At 44.6% G+C, this 16,371-nt stretch overlaps 1 protein-coding gene across 1 annotated transcript in view; it reads right to left on the bottom strand.

Annotated features, from left to right (window-relative positions):
- Nucleotides 1–10,056: 10,056 nt before the first annotated feature.
- The window catches only part of LOC129814818 (endoplasmic reticulum-Golgi intermediate compartment protein 3-like), a 38,856-nt gene continuing 32,541 nt past the window's right edge, over nucleotides 10,057–16,371 (bottom strand). Inside the window, exons 13-14 of the mRNA XM_055867878.1 lie at nucleotides 10,666–10,762; nucleotides 10,057–10,371 (exon numbers count right to left, since the gene is read on the bottom strand). Of these exons, the coding sequence (XP_055723853.1) occupies nucleotides 10,681–10,762 (82 nt within the window). The 3' untranslated portion in view covers nucleotides 10,057–10,371; nucleotides 10,666–10,680. The remainder of the gene's footprint in view (nucleotides 10,372–10,665; nucleotides 10,763–16,371) is intronic.

Genomic DNA, 16,371 nt, shown 5'->3' with positions numbered 1-16,371 from the left:
ACACAAATGTTTCTTGAAGGACTCGAAGAGAAGTAGTCAATATCTCCTCAACCCTCAACCATGAAAGACGATCATGCATGTTGTTGATGTTAGTTCTGTGTGTGCAGTTATTGGCAAGGCTTGATGCTTTCTTTTGAGCCAGCTGACTCTGAGGGGGGAGATTACGGAAAAGAGGGGGGATTACGGAAAAGATTCACATTGTGTGCCAGGTAGTAAAGTGGACATTCTTGCAGTCATGTGGTATGAGTTTTATTTAATTAATTTATGATCTCATTCAGTCCGTCTAATTAAGTATTAAGACGAAGACAGAACAATGGCGAGGAGGATTACCGAATTTAGGTGTGTTTAATCAGAAAAGTTAGGTTTTAAAGAAGTGTAATAAGGTTAGCGTCGTCCGGGTTAGGGTTGGCTGGTGTAGGCCGTCATTGTAAATAAGAATTTATTCTTAACTGACTTGCCTAGTTAAATAAAGGTTAAATAAAAGCTAGCATGAAGAACACCGGTGATACAAAACTACTCCAGGCCAAGATCCATTTCTAAACCCTATGAAGGTGTGTATACCTTGTGTTTAAAAAATATATATTTTTCACTGATTTGAAAGATAAGGACCTTATGCTTCCAAAACCATCCAGACTGAGCGTCGGGGCTCTTAACAAAACTCCCCCGTACAGAAGATGGCTTCATCCAATGACTCTTATGTGTAATGTGATAGAACTGAGTCATGATCGAGGGCTAATGTTAACCTACCTTGCCTAATCAATAGCCTGCTTTAATAACAGAAGACTGAATAACTACCTACCTCAATTTCAATATTGAAATCCTAGTCGGTTAGTGGGTTGGTGGGTTGGTTAGCTTCTCAGTGGGTTAGTGGGTTGGTTAGCTTCTCTACTGAAAAACTATCAAACTTACCTCTTTATTGTCAGCCATCATTAACTTTTCACCATCCTCTTTCATCTTCAGTGGTCAAATACTGTTAGAAAGCGGTCAAGCCTTGATTAGTCCAAAAACCTGACCAATTGCATTTCAGTAGACTGCTACTGGCAATGGTGATTGGCTAGACTTTTCCCCTGTTATATTATACTAGTAAGCAGTTGCAAGATGGATTTTGAAGAGCAAACTGGAAAATTGGTGTGAGAGGGAAAGCAGACATCCAAATACGCGGCGTATTTGTGAGTGTAGTAATTCTTGTCTTGATAAGTATTTCTTCAGGGGAACAAAAATCTCTGCTCTCAAATTAATTTACTGTGTGTGTCAATGCAATTCTTCTTGCTCAAAGTCACACTCGCAAGCTTTTAAATGTAATTTGCGCGCACCACACTGGCCTGCGCTCGCAGGACACGTCATCTGCTAATTCAACCACATCTCTTCTGTCGCGACTCGTGTTTGCTCACGCAATGATGCTTGCGCCCGTTATACTTTTGATTAGGATTTGACTCCATACATTTCTATGCTATTTGGAGAAAAACAGAAACAACAAGCAAAAATTACCCTAGCCATTATCAGCTTTGCTTCTGTAATCTTTATTCACCTCAGTCTATCTACAAACGCATATGTGACTACATTTTCCATTTTAGTTATATACCAGTTATAAACGTACAGATACAGAGCTTCAAAATGGTATATACTACAATGCAGTTGAGGGAAAGATGGGAAATGTGATAAACCTGTTATTCCACCTTCTAGACAAGTATGAGAAAATCTCCTGGAAAGTTTTTTTCACAATGGCTTGAGAGCCCATTCGGGCATCGTTAGCATGTGCTAAACTGAGTGATTAAGGTAGTGTAATACACACTTGGTGAAACTAGTAGACTACAATAAGGAAAATCTCCAGGTAAAAATACCTAGACTTTGGCCTATATCCTAACATGTTGTTCTTCACATTGCCACTGGTAAACACACTATATATAAAATCAAACAAAATCAAATCAAAGTTGATTTGTCATGTGCACAGGATACAGGTGTAAACAGTACCGTTAAATGTTTCCTTGCAAGTTCTTACTCAACAGAGCAGTATCAATATAAGTGTCAATATAAAAGTATCAATATAAAAAAAAGAAGATAAAAATGTATATGTCAGTTAAGAACAAAATAATATACATCATGTACAAGAATAATATCAATAACGATAGTAGTGAAACCGGTGATAGATGAGGTACAGTTGAAGTCGAAAGATTACATACACTTAAGCTGGAGTCATTAAAACTCGTTTTTCAACCCCTCCACACATTTCTTGTTAACAAACTATAGTTTTGGCAAGTAGGTTAGGACATCTACTTTGTGCATGACACAAGTCATTTTTCCAACAATTTTTTACAGACAGATTATTTCACTTATAATTCACTATATCACAATTCCAGTGGGTCAGAAGTTCACATACACTAAATTGACTGTGCTTTTAAACAGCTTGGAAAATTCCAGAAAATTATGTCATAGCTTTAGAAGCTTCTGATAGGCTAATTGACATAATTTGAGTCAATTGGAGGTGTACCTGTTAACTTCAAACTCAGTGCCTCTTTGCTTGACATCATGGGTAAATCAAAAGAAATCAGCCAAGACCTCAAAAAAAATTGTAGACCTCCACAAGTCTGGTTCATCCTTTGGAGCAATTTCCAAACCCCTGAAGGTACCACGTTCATCTGTTCAAACAATAGTACGCAAGTATAAACACCATGGGACCACGCAGCCGTCATACCGCTCAGGAAGGAGACGCATTCTGTCTCCTATAGATGAACGTACTTTGGTGAAAAAAGTGCAAATCAATCCAAGAACAACAGCAAAGGACCTTGTGAAGATGCTGGAGGAAACTGGTACAAAAGTATCTATATCCACAGTAAAACGAGTCCTATATCGACATAACCTGAAAGGTCACTCAGCAAGGAAGAAGCCACTGCTTCTTTTGCATCTGCACATGGGGACAAAGATCGTACTTTTTGAAGAAATGTCCTCTGGTCTGATGAAACAAGAACAGAAATGTTTGGCCATAATGACCATCGTTATGTTTGATAGGAAAAGGGGGAGGCTTGCAAGCCGAAGAACACCATCCCAACCGTGAAGCACGAGGGTGGAAGCATCATGTTGTGGGGGTGCTTTGCTGCAGGAGTGACTGGTGCACTTCACAAAATAGATGGCATCATGAGGCAGGAATATTGTGTGGATATATTGAAGCAACATCTCAAGACATCAGTCAGGAAGTTCAAGCTTGGTCGCAAATGGGTCTTCCAAATGGACATTGACCTCATACATACTTCCAAAGTCGTGGTAAAATGGCTTAAAGACAACAAAGTCAAGGTATTGGAGTGGCCATCACAAAGCCCTGACCTCAATCCCATAGAACATTTGTTGGCAGAACTGAAAAAGCATTTGAGAGCAAGGAGGCCTACAAACCTGACTCATTTACACCAGCTCTGTCAGGAGGAATGGGCCAAAATTCACCCAACGTATTGTGGGAAGCTTGTGGAAGGCTACCCGAAACGTTTGACCCAAGTTAAACAATTTAAATGCAAGACTACCAAATACTAATTGAGTGTATGTAATCTTCTGACCCACTGGGAATGTGATGAAAGAAATAAAAGCTGAAATAAATCATTCTCTCTACTATTCTTCTGACGCTTAACATTCTTAAAATAAAGTGGTGATCCTAACTGACCTAAGACAGGGAATTTTTACTAGGATTAAATGTCAGGAATTGTGAATAACGGAGTTTAAATGTATTTGGCTAAGGTGTATGTAAACTTCCGACTTCAACTGTATATGCATACAATCAGGTGTAATGTGGCTGAGCAGCAGGATAATTATAATAATATTATAATTATAATAATAATTATAATAATAATATTATAATAATATTATAATTATAAGAAGAAAGGCTTTTGAAAAAGTAACAATTTTTTTCATAAAATTATACCGTTTTCTTAGCTAGCTAAGTTGTTTACCTGTTGCTAGGCAGTTGCTAGGGACATTCCTGGAAGAAGCTAGCTAGCTAACAAGGAGTGTCTAGTTGGCAGAAGAGAAGAAGGGACAAAGAAGGGACAAAGTGGGACAAAATAAGGACAGAAGAAAAGGGAAAGGGGGGAAAGGGGACATTAAGGTGAAGCAGTCCTCTAAAGACACAAAAGACAATAATACAAGAAACAACACTTCTATTGCCTCTCCCTCTACGATACGCACTTCCGGGTTGGAGCGAGTAGTTGCATTCCGCTTTGCTCCACAGGTAGTATTACATTTCATTTCATTACAGTACAACAGTTTGATTTGTTTGATCTTAGCTGGCTACATAGCCGTCTTTGTATCCAAGATAATTGTGTAGTCTAGAGTAATTGTCGAGGTTACCTAGCCAGTTAAAGTTTACCTAGCCAGCTACACTTTCAAACAAAGTCAACAACGCAGCCACTGCTAGCTAGCCTATTTCACCAGCCAGCAGTACTATATCATTTTAGTCAATAAGATTTTTTGCAACGTAAGCTTAACTTTCTGAACATTCGAGACGTGTAGTCCACTTGTCATTCCAATCTCCTTTGCATTAGCGTAGCCTCTTCTGTAGCCTGTCAACTATGTGTCTGTCTATCCCTGTTCTCTCCTCTCTGCACAGACCATACAAACGCTTCACACCGCGTGGCCGCTGCTACTCTAACCTGGTGGTCCCAGCGCGCACGACCCACGTGGAGTTCCAGGTCTCAGGCAGCCTCTGGAACTGCCGATCTGCGGCCAACAAGGCAGAGTTCATCTCAGCCTATGCTTCCCTCCAGTCCCTCGACTTCTTGGCACTGACGGAAACATGGATTACCACTGATAACACTGCTACTCCTACTGCTCTCTCCTCGTCTGCCCACGTGTTCTCGCACACCCCGAGAGCTTCTGGTCAGCGGGGTGGTGGCACTGGGATCCTCATCTCTCCCAAGTGGACATTCTCTCTTTCTCCCCTGACCCATCTGTCTATCGCCTCCTTTGAATTCCATGCTGTCACAGTTACCAGCCCTTTCAAGCTTAACATCCTTATCATTTATCGCCCTCCAGGATCCCTTGGAGAGTTCATCAATGAGCTTGACGCCCTGATAAGTTCCTTTCCTGAGGATGGCTCACCTCTCACAGTTCTGGGTGACTTTAACCTCCCCACGTCTACCTTTGACTCATTCCTCTCTGCCTCCTTCTTTCCACTCCTCTCCTCTTTTGACCTCACCCTCTCACCTTCCCCCCCTACTCACAAGGCAGGCAATACGCTTGACCTCATCTTTACTAGATGCTGTTCTTCCACTAATCTCATTGCAACTCCCCTCCAAGTCTCCGACCACTACCTTGTATCCTTTTCCCTCTCGCTCTCATCCAACACTTCCCACACTGCCCCTACTCGGATGGTATCGCGCCGTCCCAACCTTCGCTCTCTCTCCCCCGCTACTCTCTCCTCTTCCATCCTATCATCTCTTCCCTCTGCTCAAACCTTCTCCAACCTATCTCCTGATTCTGCCTCCTCAACCCTCCTCTCCTCCCTTTCTGCATCCTTTGACTCTCTATGTCCCCTATCCTCCAGGCCGGCTCGGTCCTCCCCTCCTGCTCCGTGGCTCGACGACTCATTGCGAGCTCACAGAACAGGGCTCCGGGCAGCCGAGCGGAAATGGAGGAAAACTCGCCTCCCTGCGGACCTGGCATCCTTTCACTCCCTCCTCTCTACATTCTCCTCTTCTGTCTCTGCTGCTAAAGCCAATTTCTACCACTCTAAATTCCAAGCATCTGCCTCTAACCCTAGGAAGCTCTTTGCCACCTTCTCCTCCCTCCTGAATCCTCCTCCCCCTCCTCCCCCCTCCTCCCTCTATGCTGATGACTTCGTCAACCATTTTGAAAAGAAGGTCGACGACATCCGATCCTCGTTTGCTAAGTCAAACGACACCGCTGGTTCTGCTCACACTGCCCTACCCTGTGCTTTGACCTCTTTCTCGCCTCTCTCTCCAGATGAAATCTCGCGTCTTGTGACGGCCGGCCGCCCAACAACCTGCCCGCTTGACCCTATCCCCTCCTCTCTTCTCCAGACCATTTCCGGAGACCTTCTCCCTTACCTCACCTCGCTCATCAACTCATCCTTGACCGCTGGCTACGTCCCTTCCGTCTTCAAGAGAGCGAGAGTTGCACCCCTTCTGAAAAAACCTACACTCGATCCCTCCGATGTCAACAACTACAGACCAGTATCCCTTCTTTCTTTTCTCTCCAAAACTCTTGAACGTGCCGTCCTTGGCCAGCTCTCCTGCTATCTCTCTCAGAATGACCTTCTTGATCCAAATCAGTCAGGTTTCAAGACTAGTCATTCAACTGAGACTGCTCTTCTCTGTGTCACGGAGGCGCTCCGCACTGCTAAAGCTAACTCTCTCTCCTCTGCTCTCATCCTTCTAGACCTATCGGCTGCCTTTGATACTGTGAACCATCAGATCCTCCTCTCCACCCTTTCCGAGCTGGGCATCTCCGGCGAGGCCCACGCTTGGATTGCGTCCTACCTGACAGGTCGCTCCTACCAGGTGGCGTGGCGAGAATCTGTCTCCGCACCACGTGCTCTCACCACTGGTGTCCCCCAGGGCTCTGTTCTAGGCCCTCTCCTATTCTCGCTATACACCAAGTCACTTGGCTCTGTCATATCCTCACATGGTCTCTCCTATCATTGCTATGCAGACGACACACAATTAATCTTCTCCTTTCCCCCCTCTGATAACCAGGTGGTGAATCGCATCTCTGCATGTCTGGCAGACATATCAGTGTGGATGACGGATCACCACCTCAAGCTGAACCTCGGCAGACGGAGCTGCTCTTCCTCCCGGGGAAGGACTGCCCGTTCCATGATCTCGCCATCACGGTTGACAACTTCATTGTGTCCTCCTCCCAGAGTGCTAAGAACCTTGGCGTGATCCTGGACAACACCCTGTCGTTCTCAACTAACATCAAGGCGGTGACCCGTTCCTGTAGGTTCATGCTCTACAACATTCGCAGAGTACGACCCTGCCTCACGCAGGAAGCGGCGCAGGTCCTAATCCAGGCACTTGTCATCTCCCGTCTGGATTACTGCAACTCGCTGTTGGCTGGGCTCCCTGCCTGTGCCATTAAACCCCTACAACTCATCCAGAACGCCGCAGCCCGTCTGGTGTTCAACTTTCCCAAGTTCTCTCACGTCACCCCGCTCCTCCGCTCTCCCCACTGGCTTCCAGTTGAAGCTCGCATCCGCTACAAGACCATGGTGCTTGCCTACGGAGCTGTGAGGGGAACGGCACCTCCGTACCTTCAGGCTCTGATCAGGCCCTACACCCAAACAAGGGCACTGCGTTCATCCACCTCTGGCCTGCTCGCCTCCCTACCTCTGAGGAAGTACAGTTCCCGCTCAGCCCAGTCAAAACTGTTCGCTGCTCTGGCACCCCAATGGTGGAACAAACTCCCTTACGACGCCAGGTCAGCGGAGTCAATCACCACCTTCCGGAGACACCTGAAACCCCACCTCTTTAAGGAATACCTAGGATAGGATAAAGTAATCCTTCTAACCCCCCCCTCCCCCTTAAAAGAGTTAGATGCACTATTGTAAAGTGGTTGTTCCACTGGATATCATAAGGTGAATGCACCAATTTGTAAGTCGCTCTGGATAAGAGCGTCTGCTAAATGACTTAAATGTAAATGTAAATGTATAAATAGTAGCAGCAGTGTATGGTGGTTATGTGTGTGTGAGAGTGTCAGGGCTCTGGCTGGGCCACTCAAGGACATTCAGAGATTTGTCCCGAAGCCACTCTTGCATTGTCTTGACTGTGTGCTTAGGGTTGTCCTATTTGAAGGTGAACCTTCACCTCAGTCTGAGGTCCTGAGCGCTCTGGAGCTGCTTTTCATCAAGGATCTCTCTATACTTTGCTCCGTTCATCTTTCTCTCGATCCTGACTAGTCTACCAGTCCCTGCTGCTGAAAAACATCCCCACCCATGATGCTGCCTCCACCATGCTTCACCGTAGGGATGGTGCCAGGTTTCCTCCAGCAATGATCCCAAATGTGCAAATTGATTTTGTTCACATGCCTGACTATAAAAGGAATAAATTGATGTTGGTCATGGTTGACAGTTACTCCAAATGAATTGAAGTTTTCCCCACCTCGAGTGATAGAGTTGTATTGCTGTTGTTGTTTTCTTTTCTTTGTTTTTGCCTTGCTTCAATAACAAATCTCATCAGATTGGGTCTGCTGGATGGTTGGGATTTCTCCCTAAAGATTAGCCCTCTAAATCCCTGACCTGTAACTCTGCAGTGAGATCGTCAAGATGATAGGGGAGTATAAGTCAATTTGGAGAAAAAAATATAGTTTCAACTGTGTGTTGTTATTCTTTTTGAAATTTGTTTTAGAAATCTGTATTAATAATATTGGTAGTAGTATTAATTTGTCATACAGTGAATAATTTGTATGGAAGGGATAATTTGACCAAGAACAGTGTGAACCTCAACCCCCCCAACGAGCTGAAGTAATGGCGACAATGGCGTTTACTATGGTCCTTCACCACCAGAAACCCACCTGAAACCTGAGTCTGAGCCAGCAACCTGTACAGAGCATCCAGTCGAAGCTATCAACTGCCTTTTTCTCTCATGCCTTTTCTTTTCTCTCAGGAGTGCGACATGAGTCCACGTGGAGTGAGCATGGAGAGAGATCCCATCCAAACGTCTCTCCTGCTGCTGATGTACTGGTAGGACATTGGAGAAAGACATAATGGACTGTAAAGGACAGTTGCAGGTGAGAGACATTACCATTGGGAGGACAAACTGAAACGCCAGAAGAATGAGTGCTGGGAGAGAGGGGGGTGGTAAACCGTGCCTGTAATTAATTTAGGATTATCCAAAATTGTTTATTTGGAGTATCCGGTTGATTGTGGACATCTGTACACTGCAACATTTATAGTAATTTAGACTAAGAATGCATTGAGATGCCGATCTGTCATTAACATGCCAATCGCAGCAAAAGCTCCATCTGAAATGTCATTACCAGAAACCATAAATGAAATTGTGTAATGAAGCATATGTATAACTGTATGAATTGAAGGTCTTAAGTTAAAACATTCTATTGCAATGGTTTTACAAGTACAACCCAGAATGAAGGGTTTGAAAGTGTCTGTGGTTTTAAGTGTTGATTTTGTTTAGTTATTACTTACTACTTTGATTGTAGATTTTAGCTTTATTATGCCGATTATGAATGAAATCAGATTCACTCCCGTTAATAGAAGTATGACCTTTATTATGATTTATTATAATGACGTATTTTGATATAGAATCTAACATCTAAATGCTTACAATAAATGTAATTATGATTATCACAGATTGAGTGATAAGAGGAGGGAATGTGATGTACATTAATGTGTTTGTACTTTTCTAATAACCAATTTCTGTGTTCATGCAAGTGACTGATTTAACTAATCCTCACTATCAGTATCTGCAATTTGGCAGTACACCCAGACCCTTGTTTTGAGAATGAAAGATATCTCAGTTTCAAGATCTCAGTTTTGAGAGAAGAAGCCTTGTGAGGTATTGGTCTGTCACATGCATGACCCAGTATTGGTGGGTCACATGAATGAAGCAAACGTTAATGATTAATTAATTATGAATGATGAATAAGCTTTTTTATTTTTTATTTTAAACTTTAGTTATTTGGTAAATATTTTCTTAAGTCTTCTTGAACTGCACTGTTGGTTAAGGGCGTGTAAGTAAGAAGTTCATGGTAAGATTTACACTTGTTGTATTCGGCAAATAAAGTTTTATTTTATTTGATAGAACTTCGGCAGCCTAGTTCTCAAATTTGCTTTGTTAAAATCCCCAGCTACAATAAATGCAGCCTCAGGATATGTGGTTTCCAGTTTGCATAAAGTCCAGTGGAGTTCTTAAAGAGCCGTCGTGGTATAGGCTTGAGGGGGGATATAAACGGCCGTGGCTATGACCGAGGAGAATTCTCTTGGGAGATAATATTGTGATTGTGAGGTATTCTAGGTTGAATGAAAAGAAAGATTTGAGTTCCTATATGTTACTACAATTACACCATGAGTCGTTAATCATGAAACACACACTTCTGCCCTTCTGCTTCCAGGTGAGATATTTATTCCTGTCTGCGCGGTGAACTGAGAATCCCTCTGGCTAGACCGATTTTGACAGAATATACAGATAGAGTCACGTTTCGGTGAAACAAAGTATGTTACAGGCTCTGATGTCTCTCTGGAAATAAATCCTTGCCCTGAGCTCATCAACTTTGTTATCCAAAGACTGAGCAAGTAATATACTCGGAAGCGGTGGGTAGTGTGCGATCCTCCTAAGTCGAACCAGCAAGCCGCTCCGAGTGCCTGTCCTCCGCTGCCGATGTTTTGGGTCGGCCTCTGGAATCAGTTCAATTGCCCTGGGGAGAGCGAACAAAGGATCTGCTTCATGGGAAGTCGTACTCCTGGTCGTAATGCTGGTTGCTAGTAATGCTAGTTCTGATAAGTTACCGCTGCTCTGATATACAACATTTTTTACCGGCTGTATGTAACGACACAAAACATTTCATGAGCTAATAATGTAAAAAATAATACATAAAAAAATGAAATAGCGCAAAGTTTCATAAGAGCTAGTCGCAAGGCCACCATCTCCGTTGGCGCCAGGTGTGACATGTGGTTGTTCAATATTATGGATAAGAAGGTGAGACACTTACAGAAGAGAAGACAGGTCACATGTTCCACTGAATCAATAACTGGAGACAGTGGGCTGAATCCAGGCAGAAAGCAATGCCAGTCAGATGCTCTGTGCGCCTGGGTAGTGGGATAGAACAGAGAGGAGAGTTAGTGAAAGCACAACTAAAACAAAGTCAAAGCACTGAGATTGGGCCCATTTCAAGACTATGGCAGATGTTAATGAGCCAATGCTTTCATTGGTATTCATTATTTATTGACTATTAATTTAACTTTTCAGATTGCAGAAGTTTATGAACATGCAATTTAATAAATCTGTAAACAAAACAATCATTACATTAATTGCATGAAAAATACATGTATTGTATTCTAAATTGTGTTTTAACTTCATAAATGCTTTATCTATCGCATTCTGTCACGATCGTCATAATAAGCGGACCAAGGCGCAGCGTGATATGAGTACATCTTATTTTAATAGAGATGACGAAACACGAAAACGAACACTTTTACAAAACAAAACAACAAACGACCGTGAAGCTACAAACGTTAGTGCATACACAAGCTACAAACGTTAAACATAGATAATTACCCACAAACACCTAAAGCCTATGGCTGCCTTAAATATGGCTCCCAATCAGAGACAACAATAAACAGCTGTCTCTGATTGAGAACCAAATCAGGCAACCATAGACTTTCCTGAACACAACCCCATCCATACTACAAAACCCCCTAAACAATACACACACCCCAAACTAGACAAAACACACAAACATCCCCCATGTCACACTCTGACCTAACTAAACTAAACCCCCCCCCCCAAAAGTTGCGGACTCCGGCCGCAAAACCTGACACAGAAGGGGAGGGTCCGGGTGGGCCTTCCTATGGTGGTGGCTCGGGTGCGGGACGTGGACCCCCCTCCACCATAGTCACTACCCGCTTTGGTGGCGCCTCTGGAACGGCGAGTCCCGGACTGATTACCATCCCACAGGGCGCCACTGGACGGAGGGGCAGCTCATGACTGGCTGACTGGCTCTGGCGGATCCTGGCTGGCTAACGGCTCGGGCTGGTCATGGCTGGCTGACGGCTCTGGCTGATCCTGTCTGGCGGACGGCTCTGGCTGATCCTGTCTGGCGGACGGCTCTGGCGGCTCGGGACAGACGGGCGGCTCTGACGGCTCGGGACAGACGGGCGGCTCTGACGGCTCGGGACAGACGGGCGGCTCTGACGGCTCGGGACAGACGGGCGGCTCTGACGGCTCGGGACAGACGGGCGGCTCTGACGGCTCGGGACAGACGGGCGGCTCTGACGGCTCGGGACAGACGGGCGGCTCTGACGGCTCGGGACAGACGGGCGGCTCTGACGGCTCGGGACAGACGGGCGGCTCTGACGGCTCGGGACAGACGGGCGGCTCTGACGGCTCGGGACAGACGGGCGGCTCTGACGCCTCGGGACAGACGGGCAGCTCTGACGGCTCGGGACAGACGGGCAGTGCAGGCGGCACTGGGCAGACGGCAGACTCTGGCCGGCTGAGGCGCACAGTAGGCCTGGTGCGTGGTACCGGAACTGGAGGTACCGGGCTGAGGACACGCACCTCAAGGCTAGTGCGGGGAGAAGGAACAGGGCATACTTGACCCCGGAGACGCACATTAGGCCTAGTGCGTGGTGCCGGAACTGGTGGTACCGGGCTGGGGACACGCACCTCAAGGCTAGTGCGGGGAGCAGCAACAGGATGCACAGGACTCTGGAGACGCACAGGAGGCTTGGTGCGTGGTGCCGGAACTGGTGGTACCGGGCTGGAGACACGCACCATAGGGCGAGTGCGTGGAGGAGGAACAGGGCTCTGGAGACACACGGGAAGCCTGGTGCGTGGTGTTGGCACTGGTGGTACTGGGCTGGGGCGGGGAGGTGGCGCCGGATATACCGGACCATGCAGGCGTACTGGCTCCCTTGAGCACTGAGCCTGCCCAACCTTACCTGGTTGTATGCTCCCCATCGCCCGACCGGTGCGGGGAGGTGGAATAACCTGCACCGGGCTATGTAGGCGAACCGGGGACACCATGCGTAAGGCTGGTGCCATGTAAGCCGGCCCGAGGAGACGCACTGGAGACCATACGCGTTGAGCCGGCTTCATGGCACCTGGCTCAATACTCAATCTAGCCCCGCCGATACGAGGAGCTGGTATGTACCGCACCGGGCTATGCACACGTACAGGAGACACCATGCGCTCTACTGCGTAACACGGTGTCTGCCCGTACTCTCGCTCTCCACGGTCAGTACAGGGAGTAGGCGCAGGTCTCCTACCTGACTTCGCCACACTACCTTTTATCTCCCCCCCAATAATTTTTTTGGGCTGACTCACAGGCTTCCTACCGCGTTGTCGTGCTGCCTCCATTTGCCGGTATCCCTCCTCGCACTGCGCCAGAGAATCCCAGGCGGGCTCCGGCATTCGCCCTGGGTCGATAGCCCACCTGTCGATCTCCTCCCACGTAGTGTAGCCCAGATCCTGTTCCCATTGCCATAAATCCTGTGCAGGTGGGTCCTGTTGCTGTTTCACACGCTGCTTGGTCCTGGTTTGGTGGGTAATTCTGTCACGATCGTCATAATAAGCGGACCAAGGCACAGCGGGATATGAGTACATCTTCTTTTAATAGAGATGACGAAACACGAAAACAAACACTTTTACAAAACAAAACAACCGTGAAGCTACAAACGTTAGAGCATACACAAGCTACAAACGTTAAACATAGATAATTACCCACAAACACCTAAAGCCTATGGCTGCCTTAAATATGGCTCCTAATCAGAGACAACAATAAACAGCTGTCTCTGATTGAGAACCAAATCAGGCAACCATAGACTTTCCTAAACACCTACACTGAACACAACCCCATCCATACTACAAAACCCCCTAAACAATACACACACCCCAAACTAGACAAAACACACAACCATCCCCCATGTCACACCCTGACCTAACTAAACTAATCAAGAAAATCAATATAACAAAGGCCAGGGTGTGACACATTCAAGCTGTGATTAATGTTCTGTAAACGAGTTCATGCCAACAATCCAATACGTCATGAAAAACGACTTGTTCAGTAAGCGCAACTTTTATTTTGAAACAATCAGACCAGGTATAAAAAACCCTGATTGGCTGAATTCCGGAAGCAAATAATGGAAGCAGCATTAGTCAATCTAGCATGGTGGTGAAACATCTTGTTTTATTAAGAGAGTATGCATATTTTTAAAGAAAAAAAAGAAGGTATTTTGCAGCCCCCCATTAAATTAAGTTAAGGAGGAAATGGATGCCTTTGCAGCCCGAATGTGGGATGTTTAATGTACTAGCTGGTCGGCAGGGAACACAAATGAGTTACCGGCTGGGCATATTACTTCCAGACGATAGTGAAATCGTCAAAAGATAGGTAAATACCGCTCACTAGCGGCTGTCGGAGGCTAGCACGAAAACCAGATTGGCCATTTATCGCAACAGTTTTTGTGACAAAACTACTGGTAGAGTGGAATTAAGCTCATGTTTTTTATTCGGGGAAATTAAAACTTAAATATGCACTCCGGGATACACACATTTTAGAGTCACTTTTATTGTAAATAAGAATAAAATATTTTTAAAGACCTCTCTTGCTACAATGATTATGGATAATCCTGAATGAATTGTGAATAATTATGAGTGAAAACATTACAGACGCACAAATATCATACCTCCCCTGTTATTGTAATGGTGAGAGGTTAGCATGTCTTGGGGGTATAATATAAAATGCTAACCTCCCCTGTTATTGTAATGGTGAGAGGTTAGCATGTCTTGGGAGTATAATATAAAATGCTAACCCCCCGTTATTGTAATGGTGAGAGGTTAGCATGTCTTGGGGTTATGATATAAAATGCTAACCTCCCCTGTTATTGTAATGGTGAGAGGTTAGAATGTCTTGAGGGTATGATATTTGTGCGTCTGTAACTTTCTCGCTCATCCTTATTCACGATTCGTTCAGGACTATCCATATTCATGGTAGCATCCACATTAATGTAGAACTGTTTAGAAATATATTATATTCTTATTTACAATAAAAGTGAATCCAAAATGACACAATACATTACTTATCATTCATTTCAATTGGGCACAAAATAATCTGAAACACAACCAAAACAGCAATTGCATCCAACAAGTTTATAGAGTCACAAGCTTGATGTTATTTTTAATTTACCCTTACTTTACCAGATAAGTTGACTGAGAACACATTCTCATTTACAGCAACGACCTGAGGAACAATTACAGGGGAAAGGAGGAATGAGCCAATTGGAAGCTGGGGAGATTAAGTGGCTATGATGGTATGAGTGTCAGATTGGGAATTTAGTCAAGACACCGGGGTTAACCCCTACACCCCTACTCTTACAATACATTTTGTGACCACAGAGAGTAACATCTGTTTAACTCCCCATCCGAAAGACGGCCCCCTACACAAGGCAATGTACCCAATCACTGCCCTGGGACATTGGGATATTTTTTTTAGACCAGAGGAAAGAGTGCCTCCTAATGGCACTCCAATACCATTTCCAGCGGCCCTTTAACCTTATAGTCATCATATCACACAAATGGCAAAAAACGTATGATATCGTACGAATTGCAAAATTCACACGAAATGGATGGCAAAGTACACAATTGGATAACGTAATACGCAAAAAACAGTGAGAATCACTTTCAAAACTACTGGCTGAAATTATACAAAAGTTTGAGTGCATCCTTAAGTGCAAAAGTATTTTTTTATGTCAACTACATCATCACGCACAGCCTTTTATCTGCAACAAAGTCAGTGTTCGAGAGCGTCAAAACCGTGATGTATCATGGGTAAACTGTGACTGATCTACAAATAATATTGAGTAGTTATTTATGATGCAAGGTGATTTGTAGATCAGTTCGCCTTTTAAGTCGGCTGCAACGTTGAACCCACCCAATCTGATGGAAACACACCGTTGGTTGGGAAATGCAATTTAAAAAAAAATCTAGATCTATTATATTTGCATGAAAATCTGTCGCAAATTGGATGGGAACTGAGCTAGTGAGCAACTTTCATACCCATTCACTGATATTTCCTCAGCTGTAATCAGTGTGCCAATCAGTAGGCTACCTTAAATAGCAAGAATAATTATATATGGTTGCATTTAGACATGCAGCCCAATTCTGATATTCTTTCACTAATTGGTCTTTTGACCAATCTTATCAGCTCTGAAAAAGATCTGATGTGATTGGTCAAAAGACCAATTAGTGGGAAAAATATCAGAATTGCATTGCCTGTCTAAGTGCAGGCTTTATGAGATCAGCTCAGTCTTTGGTCCTTTTGACATTGACGAGAGTTGAGGGAAATTCTTGAGAGGTATCGGGAAAAAGTCCAGAGAATATATATCCTTTTACTGAAGTGTAAACTTGCCACGTCTCGACCGCCACCTCCCTCGCCCGACATTTATCCCCCAGGCAGGGCAGTGTAAACAGAATGTTCTTGTTGAGCCCAACCGTCCTATAGTAAAAATCGTAATTGCAGAGCAATGTTTTTGAAACAGCTGAAATGTATAGACATTTTCCTTATATTAGAGACTTGTTTTATTGAGTTTTTATCTGAAATTGCAGTAGAAGCCGGTAACTCTGAAATTGACGCTTTAGCTTTAAGGGAATCTCAGAACAATGGAATTTATTTCAATGCAAAAGCGAGCAGGAATGCAAG

This window comes from Salvelinus fontinalis, chromosome 18 (assembly GCF_029448725.1).
Source record: "Salvelinus fontinalis isolate EN_2023a chromosome 18, ASM2944872v1, whole genome shotgun sequence".
NCBI classification, from domain to species: domain Eukaryota; kingdom Metazoa; phylum Chordata; class Actinopteri; order Salmoniformes; family Salmonidae; genus Salvelinus; species Salvelinus fontinalis.
The sequence above is the reverse complement of the archived record's forward strand: the minus strand, read 5'-3'. Positions and strand labels throughout refer to the sequence as shown.